Source organism: Onychomys torridus, chromosome 9 (assembly GCF_903995425.1).
Source record: "Onychomys torridus chromosome 9, mOncTor1.1, whole genome shotgun sequence".
Lineage (NCBI taxonomy): Eukaryota > Metazoa > Chordata > Mammalia > Rodentia > Cricetidae > Onychomys > Onychomys torridus.
In genome coordinates, this window is record NC_050451.1 from 57683076 (window position 1) to 57699663 (window position 16588).

Genomic DNA, 16588 nt, shown 5'->3' on the forward strand with positions numbered 1-16588 from the left:
CCTTGCTGCCTCGGAATCTCTATCATCCCCATGGCTTCTTCCCTGGGTCTGTGGTTATCATCTGCTGTAGCCTCTGAAGCACCTGTTCTCTTCCACCTCCGCTTTCCTGCAACCTGCTCTGAGCATGGAGCCAAGGGTCTGTCCCAAGCGCAGACACATTACTTCCATCCAGAACCTCCCGATGTTTCCAGATTCCTTCAAATGGAAAAGTGAAAGCCCTTCCCTGGCCTTGCGCCCCTGATCTGAGCTCCCCACCCACTGCACGCGTCTGGTCTCAATACATGGATCCCCTCCACACATCCCAGCCTCAGGCCTTTGCCCGGCTATTTACCTGAGACACCCCTTTGGCTCACTCCTTCTACTAGTTGCTTTTGTTGTTGCTATGACGGCATGCCCAACAGAAACAAGTTAAGGAGGGAAAGATTCAGTGTGGTCCAGAAGAGGGGGAGGCACCGTGATAGGGAAGGCATAGTGAAAGCTCGTGGCAATAGGCAGCATGCAACTAGGAACCTCCACATCTCTGAGTATCGGGGAAAAGAAAGCCTCATCTGGAATGGGGCTGGGTTACACACCATAAAGTTAAGTTCTGTTCCCAGAAATCCACTTCCTCCACCCAGGCCACCTCCTGATGGTCCCACAACGCCCCCACCAACAGTGCTGCTAGCCAGAGACCAACTGTTCAAACACACGAGCCTGTGGGACAGTTTACCTTCACACCATAACACTCCCTCACAGTGTGGAGGTACGCTCAGTTAGGCTGCTGTAGTTTGAGAAGGAAATGCCCCTACAGGCTCATACGTTGAATACTTGGTAGCCAATTGGTGGTCCAATTTCAGAAGGCTAGGTGGATCTGCATCTCCTCCTCCTTCTTCTTTTAGAATTAGGTTACTGGTGGCATACCTTTAGAGGTTGTACCAGGTCCCATGGCCTATCCTCTCTGCTTCCTGTTCACCACGGGGTGAAAAGCTTGTGCCACATGTTCCTGCTACCATGAAGTTCTGCCTTACCATGGACCCAGAACCAACAGAGTCAGGGATGGAGGACTGACATCTGAACCCATGCCCAAACAAATCCTTCCCTTAAGTTGTTCATAACAGGTGGCTATTGTATGTAACCTTCCTTCTTAAAATTGCAATTACTCACCTGTACACACAATGTCCCCAGTGTCCTTCCCCCTATACCCCATATCTAATACCCCTAATATGCTATCCAACTATATATATATATATATATATATATATATATATATATATATATAATCTTTGGCTGCCCCTATTCATATAAGTGTCCTGAGAAGAGAAATTAAGATGGCCTGAACACACACCAGAAAATCTATAAGGACATCCAAAGACAGTGGTGTAGGTGATGGGTTGTAGAGACAGACACGTGAGAAAAGCAAGGGCCTGGTCAGCATTAAGTAAGCATTGACTTATTAATATTCACCCCCTTGTTTGAAGTGGAAAAGGTATGCAGTGATTTTAAATGAATGGCCTGCTGTTAAATCAACTCCAGTTACATACGGCTACTTGGCAGAAAGTGATTTAGTAGGAAGGAAGCGTTCTATGCCGGAATCCCAGAGGCAAGTGTGCAGACATAAGAAAGTGAGAGGACCTTAGGTCCTCAGCCTAGCAGAAACCCTGGCCTCTGGCTTGTTCTCAGCTCTGTTTGATTTCTCTAGACCTTTCTCGTCTACTTATTTTACCAAGCACAGTTTCAGTACATCCCCTTCTGTCTGTTCCCAGACATCCCTGACTGGGAGGAGTCCAAGCGAGAACTCAAATATCTGAATCATTAAGTTGCATGATTAATCAGAGCCAAGCATTTCCGAGTCTTTCTACTACCTGTTCCCTAATCTCTCCAATTTGCCAGGACTTGGGGAAGGAGAACGGATTACTAGCTTGATTTACATAAATCTGTCTGCTTCCTTCTAGCTAACCCTCTATTGTACTCCAAGCATGAACTAGGCCCTCTGATCACAGGCCCCGCCACCAACTCTGCCCTAGAAAGGCACCCAGGCCCTGGAAGGGAACCCAAATGACAGCAAAAGCCAGGGGAGTCCTACCACAGGACATTGCGTGCCAGGGTTTCAGGGATAATTTCATTACAAAGGGTGACCCTGCTCAGAACAAGAGCCCTCCTTGGCTGGCTTTTAAATGAGCCCACTTATCCTAACCCTCCACCAGCGTCAGGCTGTCTGGGAGGAGGTGGACAGGGAAACACTTGGTTATCAGGACAATTTATCTACATGCACCAAATACTAACTTGCTTGTGCCGTGCCTGCCTACTCTGGCTGGTCCATGTGGTAGCCCACCCCCAACCCTTCAAGTGAGACTAATACTGTGGCCAATGGCCACTAGGGACACAGTAATGGACTACACTCCAGCAGCTCCCTAAGCCCAGGCAGTACAGAAACCATGCCTTTTCCCCATGGTTGTTCTGCTTGGGGAAAGGATCTTGAAGCTGAGAGAGATGGCCTGTAGTCCCAACACTCAGAAGAGACTGACCCAGCACTTGCAGGGGGACCTCTGCAAGTTCAAATCCAGCTTAGTCTTCAATCCAAGATCCAGTGCCACACAGGGAGAATGTGTTTCTAAAACTGAAAAAGAAGTGAAAAGGAGGGAGTCTTGCTAGTTCGTCCAGGCTGGCTTCAAACTCAAAATCCTCCTCCCTCCGTTTCCTCAGTAATGGGGCTACAGGCATGTTCCACCGTGTCCTGCCCTCCTCCCTGTGCTCTGAGGGAAGCGTGAACAAGTTCTGGTCCAGGAAGAGTTTCCACTTTCCCTGGGTATCCATTCAGAGTCTGGAAACATAGGAGCCTGCATATGTATCACAAATGAAATTCCCCACATGGGAGACACGGGGTAGAAATGGGTGGGCTACAGACACCTGAGGAGGGGACACACACACAGACAGATTGCCTTAGGAGTCAGTAATGCTGAGTAGAAAGAAGACGCACTGAGTGATCTCCTGATTCACATTTTATTCAGCCAAGCACCTGAGAACCTAGGAGGGTAGTGTTTGATAAGTATACTCACATCAAAATTGGCCCCCCCAGTCTCTTACAACAGCTTCTAATCTTCAAATCACATCACCAGGGTGGGCTTCTGTATTTTCTAAGAGGTGTGCTTAAGTTGTCTTTTAAAAATTAAACTCCTGGGGCTGGCTAGATGGCTCAGCAGGTTAAAGGCACTTGCTGATAAGCCTGATGACCTGAGTTTGAGTCCTGGGACCCACACCGTAGAAGGAGAGAAGTGACTCCTGCAATTTTTCCTCTGACCTCCACATGCAAAGTGTGGCAATCATGTATCCATACACAGAGAAGTTGGGAGGGAAAGAGGGAGGGAGAAAGAGGGAGGGAGGGAGGGAGGGAGGGAGGGAGAAAGAGGGAGGAAGGGAGGAGGGAGGGAGGGAGGGAGGGAGGGAGGGAGGGAGGGAGGCAGGGAGGGAGGGGAGACAGAGAGGGTGCTGTGCCTCAAAAAAGACTGAAGGAATGGATCAGAGTGTATGTAGCAATGGAGCCTTTGCCCAGCATGTGCACAGGTCCTGATTTCTGTCCTCAACCACAAGAAAATAAAATTAACTCTACAGACACTACGCTCATATGCGCCCAGTTCAGAGACATTCTTACTTCTGTTTGCAGGCAGGCAGGCAGGCATATACATTCACAGGGAATAAAAGCAATGCTAACTTCCTAAGGAGATGCAACTCGGCACAGTGGACTCCATTTGAAAGCACTAGCTCATTAGGCTGACAGCTATAAATGAGTTACTGGCCCCTCTGCACCTCAAAATCCAGTCCCTTATCTCAAAGGGGTATCAATGTCATCATGAAAGCCCAACAAAACTGGCCCAGATGATATGTGTGAAACTGAGCACTCGCTCTGGGAACATCTGAGGGCCCTGGCACACTGCTAGCTTTTGAGACCTGCAAGGGCGCAGCTGCACCCTAGGGCGGGTGTAGAAAGCCCTGCAATCCCAACACTCCAGTAGACAGAGGTAGAAAGAACTCAGGTCCAGGCCAGACTGGGCTATATAGAGAAGTCTTGTTTGCAAAACCTCAGCTGCGTTCTGGGGTTCTTCCAGACCAAGCTGCAGCCTATCCTGGCATTGCTGCTCCCTGCTCCTCAGGCAGAGCCACAGTGAATCAGTGACCTCAACATCGCACTCTGGCTGCGCTATGGAGTTGATCTGGACACACACATGCACACACACACACACCAGATCTAGAGTTTATTTTTCCTTGGCTTGTTGGTGGCCTGGCCCTATCAACCTTTGGTGGCTGGCGCTGGAATGTTAATTGAAGGGGAGCTTGGGAGCTGATGCTGATAAGCGTTGCCTAGCAGCATGCCACCTGCTCTCCACCGTCCTGGGCAACCTCAGAACCCCCTGCATGCTGGAGTTCTGTCTTGCTAACTGTGGTGAGTTCCTTTACCACGCAGAAGGTGTGGAGCTGAGGGTGCTGGGAGCTAGAGGCATCCTCGAGAGGCAACACCCCGGCTCTACTGTATCTGCCAAGCCAGGTAGGCAGGGAAGCAGGGTGTAGCACCTGGGAATTGAGCTACCAGACAAGCGGTAGAGATTGATAATAGATGACAGATTTCTAAGGGATAGATAAATAGGCAGATGATAGAAAATAGATAAACAGATAGAGCCATCCACCATACTTGCAAACATATATACTCAGAAACAATTTATATCGCTGGGGATTGAGTCCCATGTCTTACTAATGATCCCTAGCGCCATTTTTATACACTATATAATTAATTGATTAATTAAAAATTAATGAAGGAAATCTCCATCCTTTTCTCCACCTAAGCCCTTTCTTTACCTCTAAATTTTCTCACTGATTTTCAGGGATTCACGGGAAGAATTTCTGAAGCTGACCATAGGCAAATGATTTCCCTGCACAACCATTTATAATAATAATAACAGCAACAGTGTGAAATTGTGAAATCGTATATCACATCACATACTTGAATACACTAAGATGAAAATAAAACATACAAACGCTAGAATAGCTACCTTCACTCAGGCTTTCCTCACTATGACTCAAATCCAAAAGCAAGGGGAAGAAGAATACAGGGGACATTGAAAATGCAAGGCAAAGCTTCGTAGGGAAATTCAGCAAAGGGGAAGAAAATATTCACAGTAGTGGGCCAGAACCATTGTTATAGAGAAGTTTTAAGATTATTAAAGGAAGGAAAGAGATAATCTACTCGTATACATTCAAGTATGCATAGTTACATGCATGCTTTCTGTGTCTATAATGTACGTATATGTAGATTGTTACATGTGCACATGTATATGCCCCTCAAACATAAAAAGAGGCTACATCACTGTCATACTATTTCTTGTCCATCAGATGATTGGAAACTTAGAAGACAATACATCCCATTGCACAGTGTATGGAAAGCAGGCTCTCCCACACAACACTGGATTACATGACACCCATGTGACTGCTCAAGCAAGGGCAATTCCTTATAAAAAAAAAAAAAAGCATAAACATATTCAGTTTCAACCATCAATCCTAGGACTAGGAAAATACACTAAAACAGAATGCCTCTAACCATGTGGCTCTTTGTTATTATTGTTTGTAATTTTGAAATCTGAAAAAAAAAATCTAAAGTTCACTCATGGAGACATAGTGAAATAAACTACAGTCTATTCACACAGTGGAATACTATGTAGCTACAGAAAAGAATAGGGAAGCTGTCTGTGGATCAGGACAGTGTCCAGCATATAGTGTTAGGTGGAAACAGAAAATTGCAGAAGAGAGTCTGCAGGAATGGATAGGAGCTGGGGGACAACCTGTATCTGGAAAAGAGACCTGTGCTAGTTAGTGGCCAGGCTTCAGGAGGAGGTAGCCATAGGTAAGTTTCCCATACTGGTCAACCTTACACATAGTAATCCCACACCCACACCCTAGGTTCCAAGGGCAAAAGTGTCATTATAATTTAAAACATTAGCCCCCATCAACAGAAATTAGACAAATTGGCAACATACCAAAACAAAACACTGTGTGTCCTCTTCCCAACTGGCCTGGACACTTCTGGGTAGTCTTGGTGTTTGTGCTAGTCAGCTTTGTGTTCTGAGAGCCTTAGAAAGTCTGAGCATGGTGGCACACATTTGTAATCCTAGCACTCAGGAAGGAAGTTAAGGCAGGAAGATGGTGAGTTTAGAGAAAGTCTGGACTACATAGTGAGACTAACATCATCTACAGAAGAATAACAACCGTAAGAACACACAGTGACCATGTGTCTTGTCTGCCTGGGGTTGTCATGGTTTATGCTTGGCTTCTCTGTGTTATATTTCTTTACATGTTAAGAGTGTCCATGTACTGCCTTTTTCATAAGTAAGGCACTCAAGAAATACCTATTAAATTTAATGGAATAACTTTGAATGTGTCTCACATCTGTCTGTGGAACAGCAAAATTCTCTAGACATTTCTTGGTAGCAAGCATAATGTAATAAGATATACTGAGCGAAGTTATAGGAAGAAATATAAGAAGATATGATCATGAAGCAGCTACATTCATCTTAGCTTGAAAGTGCACGTGATGGAAGTGAGGAAACATGTGAAGAGCCAAACAGATATCATGACCATTCTCACTCCAGATTCCTCCTCTATTTACTTGGAATAACAACTGTTTCCGAATTGGACTGAGTTATTCTGAGGGGTAAGGTGTATGCGTGTATTTTTTTTTAAAAAAAGGAAACTATGTACAAAATAGCCCAAGTCTGCTTCTCAAATGGATCTCAGGCATTTTTCAAGTCTTTTTCTGGAAGTAACTGAAGTGGGAGCAGGGACTGTGGAGGTAAAAAGAGGTTTCAGCTGGTGATGCAGGCTGTGGGGCCTTGTATCGGTGATATGGGGCTGCAGTCTTGTGTTGATGATGCAGGGCTGTGGAGTCTTGTGTTGATGATGCAGGGCTGTGGAGTCTTGTGTTGGTGATGGGGGCCTGTGGAGTCTTGTGTTGGTGATGGGGGCCTGTGGAGTCTTGTGTTGGTGATGGGGGCTGTGGAGTCTTGTGTTGGTGATGGGGGCCTGTGGAGTCTTGTGTTGGTGATGGGGGCTGTGGAGTCTTGTGTTGGTGATGGGGGGCTGTGGAGTCTTGTGTTGGTGATGGGGGCTGTGGAGTCTTGTGTTGGTGATGGGGGGCTGTGGAGTCTTGTGTTGGTGAAGTGGGGCTGTGGAGTCTTGTGTTGGTGATGGGGGCTGTGGAGTCTTGTGTTGGTGATGGGGGGCTGTGTTGGAAGGGACAGGAAGTGAGATAACCTGGCTTCTGATTTTCCTCAGGTGTTCTGTAACTGGGTCATGAGTCACCTCTGTGTTCTCTACCTGCAAGCTAGGGGCCAAAGCTGAGGCCATGGCTGACAAAACTTGCGAAGTTGGCTTAGATGATAAATTATCTGTAATTTATAAATATACATATAAATAAATTATATATTTTGTAAATTATAATATACAGCATGTGGATGTTTCCTGAAAATCTGCAGCGAGAGTTAGAAGGAAGAAGAGAAGCAGGAGGAGGGGGAAAGGTGAGGAGAAGGAAGAGGAAGAAAACCTCTAAATCCTAATTATAGAAAAACTTACTTTGAACAAAGAGCGACAAGTAGAGAGCATATCACACCACCGTGGTTGCTGCAACCAGAACATGCTCTGGAGCAGCCCTCCCATACAGGTAGCCTTCAGAAGTACAATATGGATACAAAACACCCCAGTTGCTATCAGACTAGCAATGTCGTTACAAGAAAATATATGAGATAATTAAAAATAGGAAAATATGTGTGCATTTGTTCCTGTGTTTAACATTACCAAGACAAGCACAGAAAGGGTAAATTAGTGAAATGGAGATTTACTAACCTGGAAGAAAGGGAACAGGAATAGTGGAGATTAAAATGTAGTGCCATTTAATAAGGCCTTTAATAAGGACATTTCGGTGCTCAATTTTGGCTTTAGAACTATTTTAACATTTCACATATTAAAATAATCATGTTATTTTAGTGTTAGGAAATGGATTTCAATAAAAGGAATCATGCACAGCAAAGCAGGGTGTCAGCATCGAACAGTTCAGTCTCTCCAGGTCGGTGGCTGCTCCGCAGGGTAACCTAGGGACTGTCACCCATCAAACAAAGCAGACACCTTTATCCAACAGACATTCCCAGTGTGCCCGTTCCAGCCCCCACCCCGTGGACACAGCTATGAGAGCAGAACCATGAGGCATGTGCAGTCTAGTCCAACCGGGATCCTACCCAGAGGTTAAAAACCATTGGTTTCATGTACACCCAGGCTGGCCCAGGTTAGCAGGACCACTAGACACTGACTTTCATGGGTTGTATTTGAAAGTGTTTCCAGGGGTTGAAGAATTTTCTAAGCCCTTGGTTCAATTTCCTAGGATAGGAAAGAAAAAGAAGGGAGAGAGAGAAGGAAGAAGTTGAAAGAGATTTTGTTATTCACAGGTGAGAAGATCCTTAATAAATACTGCATACAAGTTCCATATAGTTATGCAAGACAACACATTTTGGGATCCATTTAAGATTCTGTCTTCTATTGCAGTCAGGGGCCTACACCTGTTGTCCCAGTTACTCTAGGAAAAAGGCAGCAGAGTTTCTTGAGCCCAAGAATTCAAAACTAGCCTTACCAAAATAGCAAAATAATACGAAATAACAATTAAATAATAATTAAATAATAATAATAATAATAATAATAATAATAATAAATACAGTCTTCCCTGCAAGAATGCAAGCTGGGGCAGAAAAGGCCCAGGAAGGCACTCAGAATAAGCAGCTAACCTAAGCCTTTGGTTTGAGTTTCAGTGATCTGGATGTGTGACTGGGTGGAGCAGGTCACATTCATTGCCACTCCTGGGACAAAGCCATTCTTAGCCCATTTTAAGAACCCAAGGGAGCCAGAAGGTGGTGGTACTGCCTTTAATCCCAGCACTCCGTGGAGGCGCAGGCGGATCTCTGTGAGCTTGAGGCCAGCCTGGTCTACAGAGTGAGTACCAAGACAGCCAGGATTCCACGAGAAACCCACTCTCGAACTCCTCTCCCAACAAAAAGAACACAGGTGAAGTCTCCACACAAGAGTGTGGAGGACACCAAAATCCTCCACCTGTAGTGCATGTCATTCAGGGTTGTGCTACCCAAGAACCTCTGGAGCTGAGTAGTCCTTAAGCGGCCCTAACTGACGCGGGACTCCAAGCCTCCGAGGAGCGAGGAGTGGGGGAGAGGGGATAGTCAGCAAACCTCCAGTGAAAAAGAGCGGAAAACAAAACATCACTTTGAAAATTCTTGTGCTTGGCGCCAGGCAAGAGTTTGGAGGGTGGGTTAGGGATTTCTCTGTGCTCTTACCTCTTAAACCCCAAGTTGAACAGCGCTCTCCCTTATAAAGGATGCTTTTCACCATTTCTGAGCGGCTAGAAAACGTTTTCAAGTTTGAAATAGCATGTGATGATCTTATCAAAGGAAGGCAACGTAATGTGAACTCAGGTCTGTTAATATCAAGTCCTGCCCAAGGCATCTTTTTCGTCTAGATTTCTTAATGATGCATCTTACTCGCCACCGAATGACAAAGCCCTGGTAGCTTCGGGCTTTACAGTTTTATCCAGAGTCGCCCCAGGTCTGGAGCTGCGAATACCTGGAGCGCCTGGGCGGATCTCCTGTTCACGGCCCTCAAAATCCCAAGTATTTCTCCTGAGTAAACATCCATTAGGAGGCCTTTCCCTGCACCTCTGGAAAGTGGGTGGAGTAGCACAGTTTTCCAAGGAAGTCCCAGGAGAAGTTTTAATTCGCGTTAAAAATACGTCTCAATGTTTTCTCTACATATATATAGCGAGGATATATCGCAGAGGATAAAGGAATAAAACATCTACGAAGATAAAGCCTTATTTACGGTGATTGAAAAAAAAAAAAACAGACTGTCTAACATTATGAACTCATTCTGTTAAGGTCCATCTCTAATGTAGGACATTTTACTGTTACTATGAATCATACTCAGAAAAACTAATGAATAGATAAGTAAATCTAAACACACGCAAAAATAAACAAGGCTGTTATTTGTTTGAGGATGTTTTCGATCTTTCTCCCAATTTTTCCACTTTTCCAGGGTGTGCATAATAATTTTTATAAACAGAAAAAAAAGGAAAACAAGATAAAATGTCAACATGTGTTTGGGTTATTACATTGAGATCCCTGAGGGCAAAAGGTGGGGAGTACACGTTTATTTGAGGGTAACACTATGGGCACATCTGCCAGCAAGAAATAGTCTTCTCTACCCCTCCTCTCTCCCATCCGCATTTCTGAGTAGAAAAAAAAATCTGGACGCATATAGCTTCATCATAAAGATTAAGTGATATGTATATGAAATTATTACACAATTATTTAGCCGCAAAAAATCAAATTTGCTGAAAATTTTCAAGTTTTTGTTTTTCAAAACTGTGCTCTAGACCTGGGAGATGGTTCAGACTAAAGATGCTTTGATGGATTTCTGGGACACCTTAAGTTGCCCCCTGATCTCCACACCCGGGCTTGCAAGCCTCCCTTTCCAATAAATAATTTTGTTTTTAAATCTTTGTGCTTTCTGGCTGGAGAGAGGGAGGTGGATTTTCATCGGAATTTCAGGAAATAGCATCTAAACCTCTCGTGTAACCGTGGATTTTCATGAGACGGTTTAAAAAAAAAAAAAACATTTTATCTGAAATTCCCTTAAATCTCTAATGAGATCTTTTTTTATTTTAAACTATGTGTTTAAATCCTGTATTGGGAATGAAACACCCAACCCCGGTTTCTTGATCTCATTAGCATGAGCCTCGACGACTGAAGGATTCTTGTTTACACGGTGTCCTGCTTATTCCTCCAGTGGATGCATCTTTCTCCTTACCTCATGAAAACGAAGTGTGCGAGAGGTTCGCCCTTTGTCCCAAACCCCACACGTTGTATTCCACAGCCAAGACCATATCTGCCCATTCTCTCGGTGTTCCTACCTCGAACACCACGGAGACACACTGTGTACTCCGCCCAAGCTGTGTCCAAGGAGCAGTTCCGGAGATCTAAGACGGGCAAAACTTCCCATTTATCCACGCTTGCTCAAGACACGCTTTAAGACGGGAGAAGAAACCCAGGAAAGAGACGAGGTGAACCTATCTCTAAGTTTCTCCGGGGCAAGAATTTACCTCACTTCCCAATCACTACAGAAATACTCAAAGATGGCCAGAGTACCCACCCCCCAACATAGCCTCTGCGCCTCAATTTCTCTTCCCTGTAAGTGACAGGTCAGCGCTGCGCTTCCTGTACTGGACTAAAGACTAGCTCCACTGGCTGTGGCGGGTCCCGAGAAGGAATCCAGCCTAGCACCAGCTGAGGAAACCCCTCTCATCTCTTTCCAGTTCTCTATTCTTCGGTTTTTCTTTGCCCTGGGAGTGTATGCTGGAAAACCAGATGGATTGGCTGCTCTGAAACTCCGAGTTAGCGCCTTCCAGGTACATCCTCTCCATGCGTTTCTCTGTCAGGAGTCCTTGGGAGCTCCCCGAAGCACCCTCGAGTTACAGGCCACGCCCTTCTCCTCGTCTTTGTTTTTGAGAAGGGTCGTCCTCCCAGAAAGGTGACAGGGATTGTGGGCGAACAGAAGGGCCCAAAAGCCAGGGGTTTGGGGGAGGAAGGTGCTGGGTTAGCACGTGGTTTCGTTGGGAACCAATGGAGCACGGCAATTTTGTCACCGGGTCCTGGTCCCCTACTCTGCAAACAAGGCCAAAGGAAGGCGTGGCCTGGCTGGACCTTGAGTGTGCGTTAAGAAGTCTCTTAGACCTGCCATCACAGAAGGGGAAGTTAGGGAGTACTGACACCTGGTCCGTGGTAGAGAACTTGGCAGCTCCACCCCCTAGGCCTCTGAGATGCTGCTGAGCCCGGTGACCTCCACTCCCTTCTCCGTAGATGACATCCTCAGGCTGGAGGGTGAGCAGAACCAGAACGATGCCAAGACTCCGTCACAATGGGAGTTGCATAGGAACTCAGAAAAGCCTCAGTACCTAACAATGGACCTGGAATCCGGAGAGTCAGAGAGCGGCGACAGGGCACAAGCTGGATCAGATCGTCTGCAGTTCCCCTGGGAGGCAGTCGTGGAGATGGAGCCAGGTGAGTAAGTACCCAGGTTTCCTACCCGCATTATTGAAGGACTGAGTCATCACTGATGGAGAGAGAGACTGCATCTTCTGAAGTCTCACCCCATCTTCCCTCATTTTAGGAGTCCAACAGACAGCCTCCCTGTTCCTAGTCTGCCTCCCAAGGACTTGAATTGTAGGGTGTTCCTTCCCACAGCGGCCCCTCTGCTAGCCACAAAAACGTGATTCCAATGGAGCCTGGTTCTGAGAGCTTCTTTCTCCCACCAAACTTCTTTACCATAACTTAGTTTATGCTCCATCATTACTGCCCTTGCCTGCCTATCCCAAATCTTTCTAGAGGAGACAACCTCAGCTTGTTGATTTATCTGGGGACACACACACACACACTTCTCTGCAGAGAAAATGGGAGAGGAGGAACAAGTGTGTGTGTGTGTGTGTGTGTGTGTGTGTGTGTGTGTGTGTTGCTTTTCAAGTGAACCGGAGGGCACTTAAGAATAACTAGGACCCTAACTAAAAGACCAATCCCTCCGAATCCTAGAATCTGGTCCAAAGTGCATGGACAAGCAGAGAGGTCCAGGAACCTATCCTTAGCTTGTGGAAAGAGAAGGGATGGACAGAGTTTATGCTCTGGTAGTTTCTTCAATCAAAGTGGTATATAGGCAAGAAAGGCCTGCTACTGGAAAAATGCAATCTCCACTGTCCTCCCACCCAGCCAGTGTGCCAGGAGTCGTCACACCTCCAGTCTGAGGTGGGGAGGAGAGTAGATTGGCACCACCAGCCTCCCTACCAAGCCAGGATTCATATAATCAATCACAAGGGCACCTTCAGAGTTACCCTCAGACTTGAGGCTGTTTATCATCTGTCCTCCAGAAGCCTGGACAACACTTTGTTGTGTTCAGAAAGAAACCTTTGGGTTTTCGGCAGTGGACACTAAACAGTCAGTTCCTGGGTATGAGTCTGCTAACTTGAAGTTCCTTTCAGCTTTGCTGAGAAAGGGCTATGACAGTTTCTCTCCCCAATGCCCCAGCCACAGGCACACCTGGGAATGTCCCTTGACTGGCACCCTGTCTTCTGCCACTATGAAAGCCACACAGGGCACAGCCCTCAGGGCCACTGTGATAGCCACACTGAGGGCTGTAGGTCAGAGGAATGGACCATCTGGTGGGCTTCAACATGCATCCCCATCTGACCCTCTTGCTGCCTTGAAAGCAGGGCTCAGAGCTCTCCAGTTGTGACTAAGAGGGTACAGGATGCTAACTCTTCACTATCTATCTATCTATCTATCTATCTATCATCATGTATTTATTTTTGTTTTGGATTTTTTTTTTTTTTTTTGAGACAGGACTCACGATGGTTGAATTTAACCTTTAGTTGTCCTGGTTGGCAGAGGAAGGGTAGCAAATCATTTTCATTGTCTAAAAATGAAATTGAAGGAAGCCAAAAGCCATTTTGTGTTCAGTTCCCTGCTGTTTGTCCTACCAAAGATAAGTCCTATTGAACCCAGGGTTCCCATTAATAAATCCAGTTTATTTTCAGTCAACTTGAATGACCTCAGCTTCTGAGGGTATGCTTTTCATAAGTTTTGAGATCTACAATTAAGGTTTCTACTGTCTTTTTGGATTTACCTGGAGGGGGGGGGGGGCTCTTTTCCTGATGGGGACTTGGAAGCTATGACTAGCCTGGAGCTGGCTATGTAAGATCAGGCCGACCTGAACTTAAAGCGATTAGAAGGCCTTTGCTGAGTCAGCGACTTTCAATTGGTGTCCCCTGCTTTCTCTTGCTCGTTCTACAGCATCGCTGGAGGTCAGGCTCATTTAGATTTTTAAAAGGAAATCACCTATTTTCCTGCTTCTGGTGTCCTCCGTTTGTTTCTATGAGCACAGATGCCCCTGGGGTGGGGGTCTCTCCCCAAACTTTAAACAGTATCCTTCCCCAGAATTTATGCGCCCGGGCTAGGGGTTGAGAATCCGGGTCTCAAAGCAAGCCATCCACCCCTCTTGAGGGTCTTGGCCCGGCCCGTCTTGCCCTCACTTCAAGCCCTTAGATGTTCCCTCCAGTATCCCTGGATTTCCCCGGGTGTGAGTTTCCTCTCCGTCCTCCTTGGGGATCAGCGCTTAAGCCAAGACAACAGACGTGGAGGAAGGCAAGGGAGAGGCAGCATTTAGGCCCGTCTGTGCATAGCCACAGTCCGGCTGAGGGAAGGGCTGCAAGGGAACCACCACGGGGCCACCGGCTTGCCAAAAGGACCCTAAAGGAGGTAGGGACTGTTTATCAAAATGCCAAAATGTGGACCTCAACTTCACGTATCGAAGAGAACCTCTATTTCCAAGCCTGAGAGTCGGGATCAGGAAATACCTGACTTTTAATCGGTTCCGGAAATATCTTGTTCTTAATTTGCACCGCAGAGCATCGTGTTTATGAAGTTTAAGGTCCAGCTCCATTCTGACAGGCCCGCACACTCAGAAGAGTCCTTAAACTGTCGGACTACCAGACACCATTGAAGAAAATAGGCACACCTGATCCGGGATCTACTACTATTGGCGAAACAAAGTGTGCACGGAGGTGGAGGGGGGTGGATCACAGTATATCAAGACTTTACGTTAGGCTGAGAAACAGAGCAACTGAGACCCGTCTGGGAGGCAGGTAGAGACGGGTGAGGACAAAGGGTGAAGGCTGCCAGGGAGTGGGGCTGTCTAGTGAAAGCAAGCTGAGCCTGTTGCTGGCTGTTGATGGTGTTCCTTCCATGTGATTGTAGAGACTCCTCGGCTCGCGACCTCCCCGCTTGGAGCTGGGAACCCAAGGATGGAGCGCGGCGTGGGCCGCGGCGGCGACAGCGTACACCGAGGCGGCCCGGAGCCCGCCAGGCCGCGGCCGCGGCGGAAGCCCCGCGTGCTCTTCTCGCAGGCCCAGGTGCTGGCCCTGGAGCGCCGCTTCAAGCAGCAGCGGTACCTGTCTGCCCCTGAACGTGAGCACCTGGCCAGCGCGCTGCAGCTCACGTCCACGCAGGTCAAGATCTGGTTCCAAAACCGGCGCTACAAGTGCAAGAGGCAACGCCAGGACCAGACCCTGGAACTGGCGGGCCACCCACTGACACCGCGCCGGGTGGCAATCCCCGTGCTGGTGCTGGACGGCAAGCCCTGCCTGGGTCCCGACGTCCCCGTGTTCCCGGGTCCCTACGCAGCCACCGCGCCCCATTCTTGCTTCGGCGGCTACTCGGGCACTTCCTATAGTGCTAGCTACGCGGGCCGCTACACGGGCGCTGCTGGCTCCGGGCCACTCACACCACTGGCCAACTCTGGCTTCAGCCCAGGTAGCCCGAGTGTTGCCGCGCAGGGCCATCTGCCCGCCACACTACAGGGAGTCACGGCCTGGTGAAAAGCTGGGGCTCAGCTACTGCCATTAACGGCCTGGTGCCTGGTCCCTCCCCTTCCAGCAGCTCGCCAGCGAGTTGAGTGTCCGCCAAGGGGCTGGAAAGCGGGCGAATCGTCCTTGCACTGTCCTCCTTGCTGATCTGCGGAGAGGAGCGGCGCTGAGAACATTCTTTCCCTCCGAGATGTAGCTGGGCTTTGGCTGGCCACCTAGATGCTATGCAATGAGGATAGTATGGTGGCTGACAGTTTGGAAGCAGGTGATTCTGAGCCACAACCCACTTGAAACAATTGCAAGCATTCTGGAGGACTGGGGATCAAGGCTGTCCGCACTCCATCCCTTAAAGGAATAAGTGAGATTGCAGGGTTGAGAAGAGAAAAAAATGGCAAGCCGCTGAAAATACCAGAGGACACAAACCAGGAAGGGCCCCCAGACAGTTTAGGGTTTAAGCACCCTGGACCTCACCGAACATCCACCTGCGAGCACTTTCCCTGTGGTGATCTCCCCTCCAGAGGGGGCCTCTCTACTCTACATCTTGTGCTGGGAACAGCCAGACCAGTAAGAGCTAACTATATTCGGTGTGTTTGCGCGTTATAGACAGCAGGACCCTCAAGAGGTTCTCAGAGCGGTGGCATGCACCTGTAAACCCAGCACTCAGGAGGATTGGGAAGTTTGAGACCAACCTGGGCTACATAAGGAGACACTGTATCCAAAGCAAAATAAAAAAAAGTCTAGGGAGATAGTTAATTCAGCCCTGAAGGTGAAGGGTTTTTGGGTTTCTCCTAACACTTTTTCTCCTCTTTGTAGATACTCAGGGGGACATTTAAAGTCTCCATGAGGAAAATATCCCTGCCCCCACCCCAGGTAAATCTAAGAAAATAGTAGCGACTTTAACTGTGGGATCTTCAAAATTATGAAAACTTTGCGCTCCCCCAATCTTAAGTTATTCAACCTGAAGACTGAAAATAAACTCTATTAATAAGAACACACACGGGGTCAACTAGGAGTTTAGCTTTGGTAGGAGAAATAGATCAGGGGCTTGAAGTAGAAAAATGTGCCACCAGCTTCCTTGGACTTCCTTTCCAACCACGAGAATCCCAA

The 16588-nt window shown here is 47.3% G+C and overlaps 1 protein-coding gene across 2 annotated transcripts; it reads left to right on the forward strand.

Annotated features, from left to right (window-relative positions):
* The first annotated feature begins 11890 nt into the window (after positions 1–11890).
* On the forward strand, positions 11891–15493 carry Nkx2-6 (NK2 homeobox 6). 2 transcript variants are annotated; one of them, XM_036198746.1, is made up of 3 exons: positions 11891–12131; positions 12516–12538; positions 14876–15493. In XM_036198746.1, the coding sequence occupies exons 1-3, from the start codon at positions 11891–11893 to the stop codon at positions 15491–15493; spliced, it is 882 nt and encodes a 293-aa protein (XP_036054639.1). The 2 variants fall into 2 exon arrangements, with proteins under 2 accessions (XP_036054639.1, XP_036054640.1); XM_036198747.1 differs by lacking the exon at positions 12516–12538 and having other exon boundaries at positions 14874–15493.
* Positions 15494–16588: the final 1095 nt, after the last annotated feature.